Source organism: Heptranchias perlo, chromosome 13 (assembly GCF_035084215.1).
Source record: "Heptranchias perlo isolate sHepPer1 chromosome 13, sHepPer1.hap1, whole genome shotgun sequence".
NCBI classification, from domain to species: Eukaryota; Metazoa; Chordata; class Chondrichthyes; order Hexanchiformes; family Hexanchidae; genus Heptranchias; species Heptranchias perlo.
Genome location: NC_090337.1, coordinates 15,641,726 through 15,661,024, shown reverse-complemented (window position 1 = coordinate 15,661,024; position 19,299 = coordinate 15,641,726). Strand labels below are relative to the sequence as shown.

At 42.6% G+C, this 19,299-nt stretch overlaps 1 protein-coding gene across 2 annotated transcripts in view; it reads right to left on the bottom strand.

The window, feature by feature from the left end:
• The window catches only part of plod2 (procollagen-lysine, 2-oxoglutarate 5-dioxygenase 2), a 158,908-nt gene that overhangs the window by 76,348 nt on the left and 63,261 nt on the right, over window positions 1-19,299 (bottom strand). For both annotated transcript variants that reach the window (XM_067995028.1, XM_067995027.1), the window contains exon 3: window positions 14,868-15,004. In XM_067995028.1, the coding sequence (XP_067851129.1) occupies window positions 14,868-15,004 (137 nt within the window). The remainder of the gene's footprint in view (window positions 1-14,867; window positions 15,005-19,299) is intronic.

Genomic DNA, 19,299 nt, shown 5'->3' with positions numbered 1-19,299 from the left:
CTCCTTTGATTGCTTTGATTATATCTATGCAGAGGTGTGATAACGAGCAGTTGGAAAGATTATCTGTAATCACCAGGCATTGTTCTCTGACTATATATGCTGTGCATTTACGGAATCCTACACTCACCTGACGAAGGAGGAAAGCTCTGAAAGCTTGTGATTCCAAATAAAGCTGTTGGACTATAACCTGGTGTTGTAAGACTCCTTACATCAAAAAGATGAGAAAGAAGAGTAAAACAAATAGCATAATGCCCCATCGAGTTGTTTAAATGACAGATTTAACTTTGTTCAGTAATGAATTTGTACAGAGGAGGTGGTCTTGGGGTAGAGCAAGCAATTGTTTTTTTATGTGCTACAAGCCAGAAGGCAGGTGCCAGGCAGAGGCCACATTAGATTTTACTCATCGCAGCACCTGGGGAACGAACGTTCAGTTCCCACGTGTAGCGAAGAGGAAAAAAGGGCCAGAGACCCGTTATGTCAGGTTTCCGCCTCACTGTGCTGTTCAGGATTTCCTGGGGTTTTCCAAAGTAATCGGGACCAGCCCAGTTCCAAGTATAGGCACAGGCCCCAGCATTGCAATGGTAATGAGGTAGTGTGCCTGGCCTCCCAACTCACTTTCCACATTGGCCAACCGTTGCAGGCTCAAGTGGAGGGGGGGGGGGGGGCTTGAAGAAACCTGGTGGTAGAGCTTGCGGCAGGACTCCTGTAAACCGTGGGGCCTGCAGAGATCTTGAAAGCAGCCTGAAGATTATGATCAGAGGCAGGCAATTGTAGAGTTTTGAGCATCCTACCCTTCCCACGCCCTTCCCCCAAATAATCTTTGAGTCTCAGGGCCTTGTCTGCTGCTGGAGGGATATGGCCAGAAGGGTCCAATACCAGTGACCAGGAGCAGGGTTGCAGACCACTCAAGCCTGCAGGCCCCTGTTTCCTACCCCACTTTCCAGTACTAGGCCCAACCAGAAAGTGTACCCAAGCCATGCAAATGACCCAGGATAGGAAACATGCATGGGTCTCTCTTTCTGCAGGTGCAGCACCACTTCAGTTAAGCAGTACCTGCCAGGCGCCCTCGGAGAAAAATCTACCCTCTTATTTCCACGTTCAGCAGCAGTTTGCACTGGAAAATTACAATTAATTCAGCTTAACTCAGTTACATAAGAACATAAGAAATAGGAGCAGGAGCAGGCCATACGGCCCCTCAAGCCTGCTCTGCCATTCAAGAAGATCATGGCTGATTTTTGACCTCGACTCCACTTTCTCGTCCTATCCCCATATCCCTCAATTCCCTTAGAGTTCAAACATCTATCAATCTCAATCTTGAATATACTCAACAACTGAGCATCCAGAGCCCTCTGGGATAGAGAATTCCAAAGATTCACCACCCTGAGTGAAGAAATTCCGCCTCATCTCAGTCCTAAATTACCCACCTCATCCTGTGACCATGCCCCCTAGTTCTAGATTCTCCAGCAGGGGAAACAGCCTCTCCGCATCAACCCTGTCAAGCCCGCTAAGAATTTTACATGTTTCAATGAGATCACCTCTCATTCTTCTAAACTCCAGAGAATATAGGCCCATTCTACTCAATAATAGCATTCTCACTTCGGTCAGAGGTTGTGGGTTCAAGCCCCATTAAGAATTTAGCCCACATTCTAGGCAGATACTTTGATGCCATACTGAGGGAGTCTGCATTGTCAGAGGTCCCACCTTTTGGATGAGACATTAAACCAAGACCCCGTTTGCCTGCTCAGCTGGTTGTAAAAGATCTAATGGCACAATTCAAAAATAAGAGTAGTGTTATTCTGATGTCTTCCCTCAACCAACAACAGCAAGAACAGATATACAGTCATTCATTTGCAGTATGCAAATTGGCTGCTATCTTTGCCTGCATAACAATAGTTACTATACTTTGAAAGTTAATTCATTGGTTGTGAAGTGCTTTGGGATATCCTGAGGAAGTAATAACTTGCAATATATATGCAATAGTGCTCCAAGGGTTCAGTGGGTAAATGCACTGACATAATGACTGAGGAGGTGGGGAGGGCGGAAGGAAAGAGAAAGATGGAGGGTCAATGAAGAAGAAGGGGGGAGGGTGGAAGAAGCCTGGGTTCCCACTACTCATCACTATCGCCTAGTGGAAAGAACATATGTCGACACCAAGCAACACCAAGATATCTGGCTCAAGTGTGTTTCTTCCCCCCCCCCCCTCCAACCAAACAAATAGTCTGCCAGCATTCATCACCAAGTGAACATCATGAGGAACAGCACTTGGACAAGGTTGCTGGCATTAGAAGAACTCTATTCTAGCCTTCAATAGAGAGAATTAAAAAAACAAAGATAAAAGAGTAGCAGTTCAGACAAGTCAGAGGATAATTTCATTTACCCGAGTTATCAGGAAGTCTAAATTCCCTGATCCGAGACCACTCAGAAAACCAACAGGTCACACAAGGAGACAGGGTTATTTAAAGTTTGATTTACAAAATGCATAGAGGAATGACTTCCCATTTTTCCCGGTTTCTGCTGCAACAATAAACTTCTAAGACAGCCTCAGATTCTTTGAGATTAAGCAAATTTGTTTTCTTTGGCAATCTCAGCAGACACTTGTTAAATTGTGCAGACACCAGTTGCTCATTTTCTCCATGTCTGGGCAACCAACATCAAGGAGTGACAAGAGGTAGACAGAAGGAAAATGTAAAAGCAACAGAAAGGGGAAGGAGCAGAGCAACGTAATGTGTAATGTTTACAGCATTTCCTGTTTTATTTCAGATTTCCAGCATCTGCAGTATTTGGCTTCTGTTTAATGACGTACTTGGCCAATTACCAGCAACAAGTTATGCATCTTATTTAGAATCTTGAGCTGCAAGAGGCCAAAAGAGTGTGGAATTTCACCTCAGCAGGGTACAGCCTGAGAACGAATTCAACGTTGAGATGTCATTGGACAGGATTTTTTTCTCTCTTTCTCCGCCTGAAATTAATACTCGTATGAAGTAAGTGATTGAAGTTTGATTCTTGCAAGACATTGGTGCTAATGGAAGTTCAGGATAACAACATCCATTTAAAAAAAAAAGTTAGACAGCAAAGGATGGCAGTGCAGGAAACCCTCATGATGTGAATGGAGTGCAATATGCGGGGGCTATTGAAACCCTTACTCTGTCTGTGTTACCTCTAGACATGACTATTCCAATGCTCTCCTGGCTGACCTCCCACCTTGCACCCTCTGTAAACTTGAGCTCATCCGAAACACTGCTGCCTGTATCCTAACTCGCATCAAGTCCCGTTCAACCATCACTCCTGTGTTCGTTGACCTACATTGGCTCCAGGTCCGGCAAGGCCTCGATTTTAAAATTCTCATCCTTGTTTTCAAATTCCTCAACGGCTTCGTCCCTCCCTATTTCTGAAACCTCCTCCAGCCCTACAATCCACCGCAATCTCTGCGCTCCTTCAATTCTGGTCTTTTATACATCCCCGATTTTCATCGCTCCACCAATGGCGGCCATGCCTTCAGCTGCCTAGGCCCAAAGCTCAGGAATTCCCTCCTTAAACTTCTCCGCCTCTCTACCTCTCTTTCTTCCTTTAAGACGCTCTTTAAAACCTTTTTGACCAAGCTTTTGGACACCTGTCCTAATACCTTATGTGGGCTCGGTGTCAAATTTTGTTTGATAACACTCCTGTGAAGCACCTTCCGATGTATTGCTACGTTAAAAGCACTATATAAATGCAAGTTGCCGTAAAAGTAAGTTTGGGGTCTTTTTTAAAATTAATTCTCGGGATGTGGACATCGCTAGCAAAGCTGGCATTCATTGCCCATCCCTAGTTGCCCTGAGAAGGCGGTGGTGAGCCATCTTCTTGAAATGCTGCAGTCCGTGTGGTATTCTTTGTAACGGTTTGATACAACTGAGTGACTTGCTAGGCCTCTTCAGCGGCCAATTAAGAGTCAATTATATTGGTGTGGGACTAGCATCACACACAAGCGAGGCTGGGTAAGGACGGCAGGTTTCCTTTCCTAAAAGGCATTAGGGAACCAGTTGGGTTTTTATTACAATCTGCAGCCAAATGGTCACTTTAACTGGTACCAGCTTTTTTATTTCCAGGTTTTTAAAATGGAATTCAAATTAGTTGGTGGGATTTGAACTCACGCTCTCTGAAATATTAGTCCAAACCTGTGACAAACATAGAAATATAGAAAATAGGAGCAGGAGTAGGCCATTCGGCCCTTCGAGCCTGCTCCGCCATTCAATATGATCATGGCTGATCCTCTATCTCAATACCATATTCCCGCTCTCTCCCCATATCCCTTGATGCCTTTTGTGTCTGGAAATCTATCTAGATCCTTCTTAAATATATTCAGTGACTTGGCCTCCACAGCCTTCTGTGGTAGAGAATTCCACTAGTTCACCACCCTCAGTGAAGAAATTTCACCTCATCTCAGTCCTAAATGTCCTACCCTGTATCCTGAGAATGTGACCACTCGTTCTGGAACCCCCAGCCAGGGAAAACATCCTCCCTGCATCCGGTCTGTCTAGCCCTGTCAGAATTTTATGTGTTTCAATGAGATCCCCTCTCATTCTTCTAAACTCGAGTGAATACAGGTCGAGTCGACCCAATCTCTCCTCATAAGACAGTCCTGCCATCCCAGGAATCAGTCTGGTTAACCTTGGCTGCACTCCCTCTATGGCAAGGATATCCTTTCTTAGGTAAGGAGACCAAAACTGCACACAATATTCCAGGTGTGGTTTCACCAAGGCCCTGTATAACTGCAGTAAGACATCCTTGCTCCTGTATTCAAATCCTCTTGCAATGAAGGCCAACATACCATTTGCCTTCCTAACTGCTTTCTGCACCTGCATGTTTGCTTTCAGTGACTGGTGTACAAGGACACCCAGGTCCCTTTGTACATCAAACATTTCCCAATCTATCACCATTTAAATAATACTCTGCCTTTCTGTTTTTTCCTTCCAAAAAGTGGATAATTTCACATTTATCCACATTATACTGCATCTGCCATGTATTTGCCCACTCACTCAACTTGTCTAAATTGCCTTGAAGCCTCTTTGCATCCTCCTCACAACTCACGATCCCATCTAGTCTTGTGTCAGCAGCAAACTTGGAAATATTACATTTGGTTCCCTCGTCCAAATCATTGATATATATTGTGACTAGCTGGGGCCCGAGCACTGATCCCTGCGGTACCCCACTAGTCACTGCCTGCCACCCCAAAAAAGACCCATTTGTTCCTACTCTCTGTTTCCTGTCTGTTAACCAATTTTCAATCCATGATAGTATATTCCCCCCAATCCCATGTGCTTTAGTTTTGCACACTAACCTCTTATGTGGGTCTTTATCAAAGGCCTTCTGAAAATCCAAATAAACCACATCCACTGGTTCTCCCTTATCTATTGTACCAGTTACATCCTCAAAAAACTCCAGTATGTTTGTCAAACATGATTTCCCTTTCATAAATCCATGCTGACTTTGTCTAATCCTGTTGATATTTTCTAAGTGTCCTGTTATCACATCCTTTATAATAGACTCTAGTATTTCTAGAGACCATACCCCAGATAATAGCAAATAGAAATGAACCTCTCCTATCCCAGGAATCTTATAAAAGTATGAAATAAATCCTAAAACTGAGGTCATCTATTTGATTTTTGTTAATGCTACAAACAAACATTTAAAAAGATATGATTAGAAACCAGGGAGTTTCCCTGCTTATACTCATCCCAACAACCTTTACTGGTACATTTCCTTTCAAATTTTAGGGGGCTGAAAAGGGATACTGCAGCATCTGGCATTATTTTTCTCAAATCTCCTGCATTAGAAGCACTGAAAAGGTCTTGGTACACGAACGTAGTATTCATTTTGCAGGTGTAGTCTATTTAGAACCAAAATCTTTGCTCTCAACTTGAAGATGGTTGCGGGGTGGGGACAATTTGAGCGGAGAGTTAAACCTGTGCCTCCTTCTTTCTAGCTATTGAGGGTGTCAGTGATAGGCCATGTGCCTGGCCTTTCAGTGACCAAGGGAACTAGGCCATGTAGTTTGAAAAACAGCACAGAAAAAAGTTTAATATACATCGGAGTGCTGCATTCTTCATACTTAAATCATGTCCTTAACTCCCCCACTGTTTTATTGGGTAAATGTTCCATCTGGTGCTGGTTTGTGCTATACAGACCAGGAAAATCCCAGGCCAGATCCCAGTCTGTGCTGATTTTGCTGATCTCAGCCAGTTTGACAGGTGCTACAATTGGCCACAGAATCCCTAGACTGGGGGAATGGGGGGGCAGGAAATAAAGCAGCCAAGGTGCCGAATCACTGTTCAGTCGCCTCTTCTGGAAGGAATATGTAGACAGGATCGGATTCAGGTGTGCGTCCTGTTCACCCATCGTCCCTCTACTCACTGACCTACATTGGTTTCCGGTCTGGCAACGCCTCGATTTTAAAATACTCATCCTTGTGCTCAAATACCTCTGTTGCCTTTGCCCCTCCCTATCTCTGTAACCTCCTTCAGCCCTACAACCCTCCGAGATCTCAGCGCTCCTCCAATTCTGGACTCTTGCGCATCCCCAATTTTAATCGCTCCATCATTGGCAGCCATGCCTTCAGCTGCCTAGGTCCTAAGCTCTGGAATTCCCTCCCTAAACCTCTCCTCTTCAAGTCGCTCCTTAAAACCTCCCTCCTTGACCAAGCTTTTGGTCACCTATCCTACTATCTCTATGTGCTTCAATGTCAAATTTTGTCTGATAATGCTCCTGTGAAGCACCTCAGGATGTTTTTACTACAAGTTGTTGTTGTTGTGGATTTTCCTCATTGCTGAATGCTCCGTCGACACTCACTAATCAAGGCTCACCCATAAAGGATGGATATTTGGGTAAGTTGCTAGCACCTGTGGAACTGTTTCCCCTGAACAAGTTAGCACCTTCAGGAGAGAAGGGGAGAGAGCGACAAGTGGAAGTTGGATAACCCACATCTATAATGGTACCAGAAGATACCAAAACGAGGGCTACAAAAACAGATAAGATAAAACAAAAATTATTCTGGTGGGTGGGAATAAAGAAAGAGTTGAATATTTGTGCTCAATAAAATGCAGAACTCCGTGCTGGAGAATGGAACACTGCCCCACTTTTTGTAACCAGTGGCAGCGTGAAACACTGCCAGGCAGTCAGGTACAACACAATGAAAGTGAAGTGAAGTTCCATCTACTTTAAATCACACCTGAGTAACATTTTACACTTCTCACAAAATCATCGTTATGGCCCTTCTCTGCGTTGGTGAGTGAATGAGCTGACAGAAAACTTTGTGCCAACTTAAAGCTAGTTTCCCTGCTGTGGACCCAGTGATTTACATACTCTGGTACATTATAAATGGGGAAGATTTGGAACACTACACTGACACGCCAGAAGGCAGTAAACCAAGCCATGTCGATTATTCCGATGTAAAGGCAAAAACTTGGATGTTGCCACCGTAGCCGAGCAAATGCATGCATTTAATTGAACTGTTCACAAGAACATTTAATACATTCGGAGTTCTTTTATGTACACTCGAGAAGTTTATATTTCTAAGTAGCTGTCAAAGCTTTTTGGAATTAGGAAACACATTTGAAGAGCAAATTGCACTTTGAATATTTCCAGTGCAGCCAGTTTAATTTTACTTTTTGGAGAGATTAATCAGACCTTCATTGTCTGGCATTGAACTGAAAATGAACAGGCCAGAATGGATTGTTTAATAGAAAATTAAAGGGGTAGAATTCCTGTAGGGGTTTCCTGATCTCCCGCCGTAACTTTGGCGAAGATCAGCGGAAAACGCGGAGAAATGGAGGGAACTAGCGACAACTCCTGTGAAAATTACTGGAAAACATTTTTTATATTATAGGCTTCACATTTTTAAAATTAGTTTGCGTAAAAAATACATTTTCTCTATTATATCTATTTACCTTGCAAGTGCAGCGCAGAGCAATACGAGGCTGATCACTGGGGTCAGATGGAAGAGTTACTAGAAATGCCTAAACAAGGGGACCTTATACAGGCATACAAGATATTTAACAAAATAAACCTGAAACAGCATTTTCAGATGTGACAAAGTACCAAGACAAAAGGACACAAGTTCAGGGTAAAGGGTGAATTTAGGTAGGGGTGGATGAAGTATTTCTTTACATAGGAGGTGATCAAAAACTTAAATTAGCAGGAAGGTAAGTTGAGGCCAGGACAATAAGGTGATTTCAGAGAACATCTTAATGAGAATGTGATGAAATGATTAGAATGCTGGAAGGATGAGATCAATTAAACTGAAGTGCTCTTTTGAAGAAGGCCCACCTTGTGAAACAAATCAAGAGAAAAGCAAACAAAAAGTGGTTGTATGTTATTGATATTATATACTATTTCTCTTGCTGTGGCAGGGATTGACGGGATGCTACCAACCCATTCAAACAGCAATCCTTCAAGTACTAGCCTTCGTAGAGTGTCCTACACAGGGAGGCAGTGGGTTACTTGACCATGGAGTGCACCACAGCCAAATCTTCCAGCAAGAGGGGGGGAATTACTGAATTGCACTCCAGAACTGGAGCCATGGCTGATTTTTCTTCTACCTAGCATGGGTCACTGTGGCCAGTTGTAGCACTCTTACTGCTACTTGGTTGAGATCAAATAACTCAGTTACAAATGGAGAATCAAGCCTGCAACCTTTTGATTTCTATGGTTTAGTACTAGGCATTGCCTTTACCTACAGGTCCTTCAAGGGAGCTCATGTAGGTGGGATTTATATTCAAGTGCACTTAAGTGATTGTCAGATACCCTTCAAGTAACTGAGGCATCTCATGTTTGTTTTTTAGATTTTTCATTTTCCTTGTGCTGGTTTTCCCTCAGTTTTTGTGCTGACAGCAGTGATTATGCAGATGCTGACTGCTGGAGTTTGCACCCTGGATGCCCCAATGGCAATGACCATTGAAGGAGTTCGTGTGGCAAATCAATGTTGTGGACTTCCAGGAAGCTGTGCCTGTGCAAAGATATAACAAAATAAATTTGTACACGGCTGAGAGGAGCACTATAAAAGCAGGGGAGAAGCAGCCATGAGAAGCTCTATAAAACAAATGCAGGAAAAAACTGGGGAAAAAAATGTGAATCTGAAAAAGTGACGTCAGAGCAGAGGGTGGAGCGGCGGAGCCTGAGAAATTACAGCTAAGTGTTTAATTTATTATATAATTAAGTCAAGTGTTTGATTGATTAATCAGATCTAAGGGGACAAAATTCAAATTAACTAAACAGAGGATACTAACAATAATGGGTTCCAAATTTCATTAAATTAAAATCCGGTATGTATAAATAAATAGGAATTAAGGAAATAAAATAAAGCAGTTAATAAATAAAAAACAAGGCTAATTAGCTACAAATTAATTTGAAATCAAGCTAAATCCATCTAATAAATAATCTAGATCTCAAGTAATTTTATTATATCTAAACTAAATTAATACTAATAAATAAATAAGAACATAAGAAATAGGAGCAGGAGTAGGCCAATCGGCCCTTCGAGCCTGCTCCGCCATTCAATAAGATCATGGCTGATCTGATCCTAACCTCAAATCTAAATTCATGTCCAATTTCCTAAATAAATGAATACATACTAGAAATGGCAGTGCAGGCTATGAATCGGGGCTGTAATATGTCGGAGTTTGTGGACAGCGAAATATTCCTGGATTGCCACATCTACAGTAAATGTCACCGGTTTGAGACACTCCAGCTTAGAGTCTTTGAGCTGGATTGCCATAATGCTAACCATAGCACCGTGGAGCAGGAGGCAGTCCAAGTTGGTGGGGGGGGCGGTGGGGATGAGCAGAACATAAAGGTTGTAGTCCTAGGGGATTCGATAATTAGGGGATTTAATAATTATTCCTCTGCCATTGCGACAGAGAGTCCAGAAGGGTGTATTGCCTATCTGGTGCAAAGATAAAGGATATCTCGTAGCAACTGAAGAGGAACTTGGAAGGGGAGAGGGAAGGTCCAGTTGTCGTGATCCATGTTGGGACCAATGTCATAGGAAAGAAAAGGGAGGAGGTCATGCTAAGGGAATATCGGAAATTAGAAACTAAATTAAAAAACAGGGCCTCAAGGGTGGTAATCTTGGGACTACTACCCGAGCCATGTGCTAATTGGCATAGGTATAGACAGATCAGGAAGGTAAATGCTGTACCGCTGGAATGGGCTCCACCTGAACCAGAATGGGACCAGTGGCCCGATCAGAAAGGCTAAATAAGGCTGTCGATAGGACTTTAAACTAGTAAGACGGGGGGGGGGGGAAAGAGATCTGTCTCAAGATAAAAGAAATAGGACATGAAAGTAAAGGTCAGACCATGGGTAACATAACGGTCAGGGAACAAATACAGTTATAGAACACGAGTACAAAGTGACTGTTAAAAATAAAGTGAGGGGAACAATTAATAAAAACAAATTAATTTGCCTATACAACAATGTGCACAGCATCCGAAACAAAACGGGGGAACTGGAGGCAATAATTCGTAGCGAGGAGCCAGATGTAGTAGGGATAACTGAAACGTGACTACATAAAAAGCAGGACTGGCAGTTAAGTACTGCAGGATATAACTTATTTAGCAAGGACAGGAAAGGAAGACGAGGGGGTGGAGTAGGTGTTCTAATTAGATACAACATAATGGCAATAGAAAAAGAGGGACATAAGTAACATTAAGATAGAAACAGAATCCAAATGGATTGAGATAAAGGATAAGAAGGGATCGATCTCGTTAATAGGTATATTCCACTGACCACCTAATAGTGGAAGGGAAGTGGAGGAAGAAATATATAGGCAAATCTATGAAATGAGTAAAAAACATCAAATAATAATCATGGGAGATTTCAACTACTCCCAAATAAACTGGCAAGAGATAGGGAAAGGGCAATGGAGTTTTTACAGTGTGTACTTGACTCCTTTCTTACCCAGTATGTGAGAAGCCCAACAAGTGAGGAATCAGTAATGGGAAATGAACCGGAGCAGATAAGGGAAGTTAGAATAGGGGAACATCTCGGCAATAGCAATCATAACATAATAAAGTGCAAAATAATGATTAAGACATAAGTAAGACAAAGACCAAAGTAATAGATTGGAAAAAAGCTAATTGTGAAGGGATGACAATGGAACTAGGGAAGGTAAACAGGAAAAAACATTTTGGTAAAAAGATAGAACAGTAGTAGAAAATATTTAAAACGGTGATCAAGAGAGTTCAAGAGAAATATATTCCTCTAAAAAAACAAGAACAAACTAGTCAATAATGAAACACCATGGATAAAATTGACAATAAAGGAGAGGATGACATAAAGAAATATGAAGAGGGTGGGAAGGTTATATAAAAAAAACAAGTAGGAAAGCAAGAAGGAACTACGAAATTAATTTAGCAATACAAAAAGAAATAGTAAAGTACAGACACATTAATAACAAAAGAAAAATCAGGATACGGATAGGGCCACAAAGGATGCACAAGATAAACTCACACATAATGACAGCAAAATGGCAGAAATATTGAATAGTTACTTTGCCTCAGTATTTACCAGGGAGACTAACATGGTGGGTATGACATCAGAAGAAATCAAAAAAGGTATGGAGGCATTCAAGATAGAAAGGGGGGAAGTGATAGATAAACCAATCAAATTTAGCGAGGATAAAACTCCTGGTCTGGATGGATTGCATCCGTGTATATTAAAAGAAGCTAGGGAGGAAATAGCAGAGGCACTATTACATATATATAAAAAGTCATTAGAAAAGGGAATAGAGCCAGTGGACTGGCGGATAGCTAAAGTGATTCCTATATTTTAAAAGGAAGATAGAACAAGTCCAGGGAACTATAGACGAGTTAACTTAATGCGATGGTAGGAAAGATAATGGAATCTTTACTCAAAGATGTAATAGAAAAACATCTAGAAAATGAAAATATAATAAAGAATAGTCAGCACGGATTTCAGAAGGGAAAATCATTCTTGACCAACTTTATTGAATTCTTTGAAGAATTAACAGAGGTCATGCAGTAGATGTCATATATTTAGATTTTCAAAAGGCTTTCGATAAGGTACTGCATTGTTCACGCGTGACTAAGGTCAGAGCATGTGGAGTCAGGGAACAATTAGCAGAATTGATAACAAGCTGGCTACAAAACAGAAATCAGTGAATCGGGGTAAAGGGTGGCTACTCAGGCTGGCAAAAGCTGGGAAGTGGTGTTCCACAGGGTTCGGTGCTGGGACCACTGTTGTCTACAATTTACATCAATGATTTGGACTCCGGAATCGGAAGTACAATTTCAAAATTTGCGGATGAGACGAAATTGGGGGGTGTAGTTAATACAAAGGAAAAATGCGTTAAAATGCAAGAAGACATTAACAGACTTGCAGAATGGGTGTGTAATTGGCAAATGAATTTCAATATAAATAAATGTGAGGTGGTGCATTTTGGTAGGATGAATAAGGAGGCCACATATTGCTTGGATAATAAGAGTCTAAATGGGATAGAGGAGCAAAGGGATCTCGGAATACAGATACACAAATCACTAAAAGTAGCGACGCAGGTTAATAACGCCATTAAAAAAGGTGAACCAAGCACTGGGGTTCATTTCCAGAGGGATAGAATTGAAAAGCAGAGAGGTTATGTTAAACTTGCATAGAACTTTGTTTCGACCACACTTGGAGTAATGTGATCAGTTCTGGTCTCCATATTCTAAAAGGGATACAGAGGCATTGGAGAAGGTGCAAAAAAGATTCACAAGGATGATACCAGAATTGAGAGGATATGCTTATCAGGAAAGGCTGAACAGGCTGGGGCTCCTTTCTCTAGAAAAGAGAAGGCTGAGGGGTGACCTAATAGAAGTCTTTAAGATAATAAAAGGGTTTGAAAGGGTAGACGTAGAGAAAATGTTACCACTCGTGGGGGGAGTCCAAAACTAGAGGTCATCAATATAAGATAGTCACTAATAAATCCAATAGAGAATTCAGGAGAAACTTCTTTACCCAAAGAGTGGTGAGAATGTGGAATGCCCTACCACAAGGAGTAGTTGAGGCAAATAGCAGAGAAGCATTTAAGGGGAAGCTAGATAAGCACATGAAGGAGAAAAGAATAGAAGGATATGCTGATAGGGTGAGATAAAGTAGGGTGGGAGGAGGCTCGTGTGGAGCATAAACACCGGCATAGGCCGGATGGGCTGAGTGGCCTGTTTCTGTGCTGTAGACTGAAATCAAATTGCGGGTGCGTTGGGGACGGCGAAAATCTTGAGCGGGTTCAGAAGCCGGCTCCAACCCGCCGACTTCCAGGTTCCCCGCAGATGCGCCTGTGCGCGCGCTTCACGAATCCAGAAGTCCCGCCAGTAATTAAAGCCGGCAGGATGATAGTTAAAGAACCAAATGTACCTCATAGTCGATAGTTAAAACGATTTTAAACTTACCTGGGCAGCTTTCCCACGCCTTCCGATTCACACCTGGTGAAACCAGACGTGAAGGGTCGGATCAAGCAAAAAGAAACAAAATAACTTAAATTAAAAAAAACATTGCACAAAGTTAAAAAACAAAATAAACCTACCTTTCCACCCTGCTCCAATGTCCCTCTCAGCCCCCGATGTCCCTCTCCCCCCACCCCGATGTCCCTCTACGATCTCCCCCCACCCCACCCCCCCAAATCTCTGTTCCAGCGCCGGATGACATCTCACTCATTCTCTCTCTCTCTTTCTCCACCCCCCCCCCCCCCCACCCTCGGTGTTGCAGCTCCTATCAGGCTGGCTGCCGGGGGCGAAACCCGGAAACAACTTTAATCATCATCAATTACGTCACGTCGGAAAAGGTAACTTTTTTTTTAATTCGGGTTTGCCACGCGCACCTTCAGCCCCCTGCTGCCAACCAGCCACCATTTCAAAATTGAGCCCAATGTCTCAGTGAGTTTGGAAATGGAGTTGAATTTCAGAAGCAGACTGAAACGAACATTTGGACACATGATCATTCAGTTCGCATTAGACTCAAATACAGATTACAGTGCAGTACAATATGGCAACTGAGTACAGCAATCGTTATTTGAAATCTTCCCACCCCAACCTCCAGAAACATACTGCCGACAATGCATTCTTTCAAATTCCAATATTTTAACTGCTCAAACTGTTCTTATCTCCGTGGCAAGTACCTATGCCTTGTCTCTATAGCACAGCAAGTCAGGTTAACTAAAATGAGGTCAAAAAGCTTCTGCATCCAAAGGAGTTTATTCATTTTTTTTTGAATAATGTTCAGAAAAATCTCTGCCAGTTTTCAAGGAAGACACACTTACTACATGCATATACTAAATGTGAATTCAAGGGAAGGAAACAGCACCCAGCAAAGAACTAGTCAAACAAACCTGAAACCATCTGGGAGTTATTATCCCAAGAACAACTGCTAAAATAGCATCGAGAAATCTGGCACAAAGGCGTTAATTAATACACTAAAAACAGCCTACAAGAATTTCAACCCTGTAATTTGATGTTCAATGATATCTAAAAATAAAGCCATGGAAAGTTATTCATCAAAATAAAAATCAGATTAAAAGTATTTTAAAATGCTGAAACCAGCTGACACAGACGGGATAAAGATTTCCTCGTTTTGCTGGCTGGGTGACCCATAAATAGGACATGTACTTCAAACCTTGCCAGATTAGGTAGAGCAGTTCAGATCTGCTCCAGGCAGTCAGTCAGCCGCTGTAGTCGGGGTACTCGTAATTCCACACACTAAAACAACCAGAGTTAACGTCTGGAATTCAATAGAACATAGCTTCACAAAACCGTCTGCGCAACTGCCACTGAGCGACATAGAACAGTGAGGTTTACTCGTGCAGCTAATCCGAACATCAAGAAAAAGATTCAAACACACTGTACCCGTCAGTGAACAACACTACAAGGTCATCACGATCTGCATGATTTTGCATCTCCTCCTTCAGCAATCGCACTTTCTGTCCCCCGCCAATTGAGTGGGGCACATTTCCTCCCCGCCACTCCTCCTCTGCACCAAGCACCTGCACAGAGGGAGAAAAACGTTTAAAACCAACTGCTGAAAACTTTATTAATCATATGAGGAAACAAAAGCCTCGATTTTAACCCCCTCCCCACCCTCCGACAGGCAGGAGAGGGCCGGGGAAGTGGGGGGGGGGGGGGGGGGGAGGTAAAATATCGGGATTGAGCAACCCAGCCCCTTTCCCGGCCGTCCCTACGGGTCCCCGGCTGCGGCTCCTCCTGCTGTTAGTTTCCGATCCCGCCCACTGGCCAGGCAATCAATCAATCTGGCCGGCTGTAGGGCGGGAGTCTTCCCAGAAGTACTCAAATGAGGCCCTGCCGTTATGATCGGTAGGGCCTCCACATCCCCGGCCTTGCCGGGTGCTTCGCCTGCTATCGGGCTCCCCTGCACCCTCCCTGCCAATATCGGGGCCAAGTTTTTCACTGCTTAGCTGTAGCTTCTCTGCTGCTCATTGTTTTCAGTGGAGCAGCAGAAGTCGTTGGGACAACAGCTTAAATGAGGAAACATTGGACGGTGGTATATTAAGATTGGCATTGACTCAGATATAAACAGCTCTCAAATAGAAAATGGCCTGCCTCCACAGACCAACTTTTGTTTGTTCTGAGAACTGCTGTACAGTGTTCGTTGAACTCTTTAGTGAGATATTTTTTGAGCAGTGTCACCAACTAAACCTTTAAAATTCAATTGTGCAGCATTTTTTTTTGAAAGATTGATTGAGCTGCATTTTTCTTTTTTCTTTAAAAACTCCTTGCCCCTCAAAACTAGAGAGCAATTTTTTTTGATTATGCCTCTGTGAAATACATTGGGACATTTTTCTGTGTTAAAATGCTGCCTGCATCCTAACTCGCACCAAGTCCCGTTCACCCATCACCACTGTGCTCACTGACCTACAATGGCTCCCAGTCCCGCAAAACCTCAAATTTAAAAATCTCATCCTCGTGTTCAAATCCCTCCATGGTCTCGCCCCCTCCTGATTTCTGTAATCTCCCCCAGCCCCACAACCTTAAGAACTCTGCATTCCTCCAATTCTGGCCTCTTGTGCATCCCCGATTTCCTTCGCCCCACCATTGGCAGCCGAGCCTTCAGCTGTCCAGGCCCTAATTCCCTCCGCCTCTCTCTCCTCCTTCAAAACACTCCTTAAAACCTATGTTTGACCAAGCTTGTGGTCACCTGTCCTAATATCTCCTATGTGGCTCAGTGTCAAATTTTGCCTGTGAATTTCAAGTTTTTGTTGTTCAAAGTGGCACTTGCAGTCTCGTGAGGACCACTCTCCTGGGACCATGTATATTTTATAAAACACCTATCATGTTCCCAAACCTAAACTTCAAAACAGTCAAGCTGGTAATCTCAGCCATGTAACCAGCCAATGAACAAGTTTGTCAAGATCATTGCAGGTCCTTAATCCTGCAGTATTTGTTTAACTTACACTGGGTAAATTTGCTGTTCTCTTCTCCCACTTCCCCCAAGACTATTTTTTTTCTTAAATTCCAATAAAATTTCATGTTAAATGAGAGATGTATTTCTCCCTGCAGCAGAAACTGAAGAGAGAGCTGGGAGTAGAGCTTGAAAAGAAAAGTATGTAGAAGAGGGGGAAAAGAATTAAAAACCACAATGACATAAAGAACTATGTAGAAAAGAGTGGGAAAAATTAAATATTCATTATTACTTTGAATATTTGCTCATGTTTTTCACCAGTCCAAATTGGCATTGGAAGAAGAGGCCTAGAATGTTGCCAAGAAGAGTAATAAGCCTGGGGATTTGGAGAGTTTTAGAAACCAGCAAAGGACGACCAAAAAATTGACAAAAAAGGGAGAAAATAGAATATGAAAGTAAACTAGCAAGAAATATAAAAACGGATTGTAAAAGCTTCTACCAGTATGTAAAAAGGAAAGGAGTAGCAAAAGTAAATGTTGGTCCCCTAGAGGCTGAGACAGAAGAAATTATAATGGGGAGTCAGGAAATGGCAGATGCGTTAAACAAATACTTTGTATCTGTCTTCACAGCAGATCACACAAAAAGCATACCAGAAATAGTGAGGAACCAAGGGGTAAATGAGAGTAAGAAATTTAAAACAATTACTATCACTAGAGAAAAAGTACTGGACAAACTAATGGGACCAAAAGCCAACAAATCCCCTGGACCCGATGGCCTACAACCTAGGGTTCTAAAAGGTGGCTGCAGAGATAGTGGATACATTGATTGTGATCTTCCAAAATTCTCTAGATTCTGGAACGGTCTCAGTGGACTGGAAGGTAGCAAATGTAACACCGCTATTCAAGAAAGGAGGGAGAGAAAACAGAGAACGATAAGCCAGTTAGCCTGACATCGATCGTTGGGAAAAAAACGGAATCCATTATTAAGGAAGTGGTGACAGGGCACTTAGAAAATCATAATATGATTAGGCAGAGTCAACATGGTTTTATGAAAGGGAAATCGTATTTGACAAATTTATTAAGAGTTTTTTGAGGATGTAACTAGCAGGATAGATAAAGGGGAACCAGTGGATGTAGTATATGTGGATTTTCAAAAGGCATGCGATAAGGTGCCACATAAAATGTTGTTACACAAGGTAAGGACTCATGGGGTTGGGGGTAATATATTAGCATAGATAGAGGATTGGTTAAAGGACAGAAAAGAAAGTAGGGATAAATGGGTCATTCTCAGGTTGGAAGGCTGTAACTAGTGGGGTGCTGCAAGGATTGATGCTTGAGCCTCAGCTATTTACAATCTATATTAATGACTTGCACGAAGGGACCGAGTGTAATGTATCCAAGTTTACTGACAAAACAAAGCTAGGTGGGAAAGTAAGCTGTGAGGAGGACACAAGGAGTCTGCAAAGGGATATAGACAGGTTAAGTGAGTGGGCAAGAACATAGAAAATAGGAGCAGGAGTAGGCCATTCGGCCCTTCGAGCCGGTTCCGCCATTCAGTATGATCATTGCTGATCCCCTATCTCAATACCATATTCCTGCTCTCTCCCCATACCTCTTGATGCCTTTTGTGTCTAGAAATCTACTAGCTCCATCTTAAATATATTCAGTGACTTGGCCTCCACAGCCTTCTGCGGTAGAGAATTCCACTCATTCACCAACCTCAGTGAAGAAATTTCACCTCATCTCAGTCCTAAATGTCCTACCCTGTATCCTGAGACTGTGACCCCTCGTTCTGGACCACCCAGCCAGGGTAAACATCCTCCCTGCATCCAGTCTGTCTAGCCCTGTCAGAATTTTATATGTTTCAATGAGATCCCCCCTCATTCTTCTAAACTCGAGTGAATACAGGCCGAGTCGACCCAATCTCTCCTCATGCGACAGTCTTGCCATCCCAGGAATCCGTCTGGTGAACCTTCGCTGCACTCCCTCTATGGCAAGGATATCCTTTCTTAGGTAAGGAGACTAAAACTGCACACAATATTCCAGGTGTGGTCTCACTGACGCCCTGTATAACTGCAGTAAGACATCCTTGCTCCTATACTCAAATCCTCTTGGAATGAAGGCTAACATACCATTTGCCTTCCTCACTGCTTGCTGCATCTGCATGTTTGCTTTCAGTGACTGGTGTACAAGGACACCCAGGTCCCTTTGTACATCAACATTCCCCAATCTATCACCATTTAAATAATACTCTGCCTTTCTGTTTTTTCCTTCTGAAGTGGATAACTTTGCATTTATCCACATTATACTGCATCTGCCATGTATTTGCCCACTCACTCAACTTGTCTAAATCACCTTGAAGCCTCTTTGCATCCTCCTCACAACTCACGATCTCACCTAGTTTCGTGTAGTCAGCAAACTTGGAAATATTACATTTGGTTCCCTCATCCAAATCATTGATATATATTGTGAATAGCTGGGGCCCGAGCACTGATCCCTGCGGTACCCCACTAGTCACTGCCTGCCACCCCGAAAAAGAACCATTTATTCCTACTCTCTGTTTCCTGTCTGTTAACCAATTTTCAATCAATGCCAGTATATTATCCCCCAATCCCATGTGCTTTAATTTTGCACACTAACCTCTTATGTGGGACTTTATCAAAGGCCTTCTGAAAATCCAAATAAACCACATCCACTGGTTCTCCCTTATCTATTCTACCAGTTACATCCTCAAAAAACTCCAGTATGTTTGTCGAACATGATTTCCCTTTCATAAATCCATGTTGACTTTGTCAAATCTCGTTGATATTTTCTAAGTGTCCTGTTATCACATCCTTTATAATAGACTCTAGCATTTTGCCTACGACTGATGTTAGGCTAACCGGTCTGTAGTTCCCTGTTTTCTCTCTCTCTCTCCTTTTTT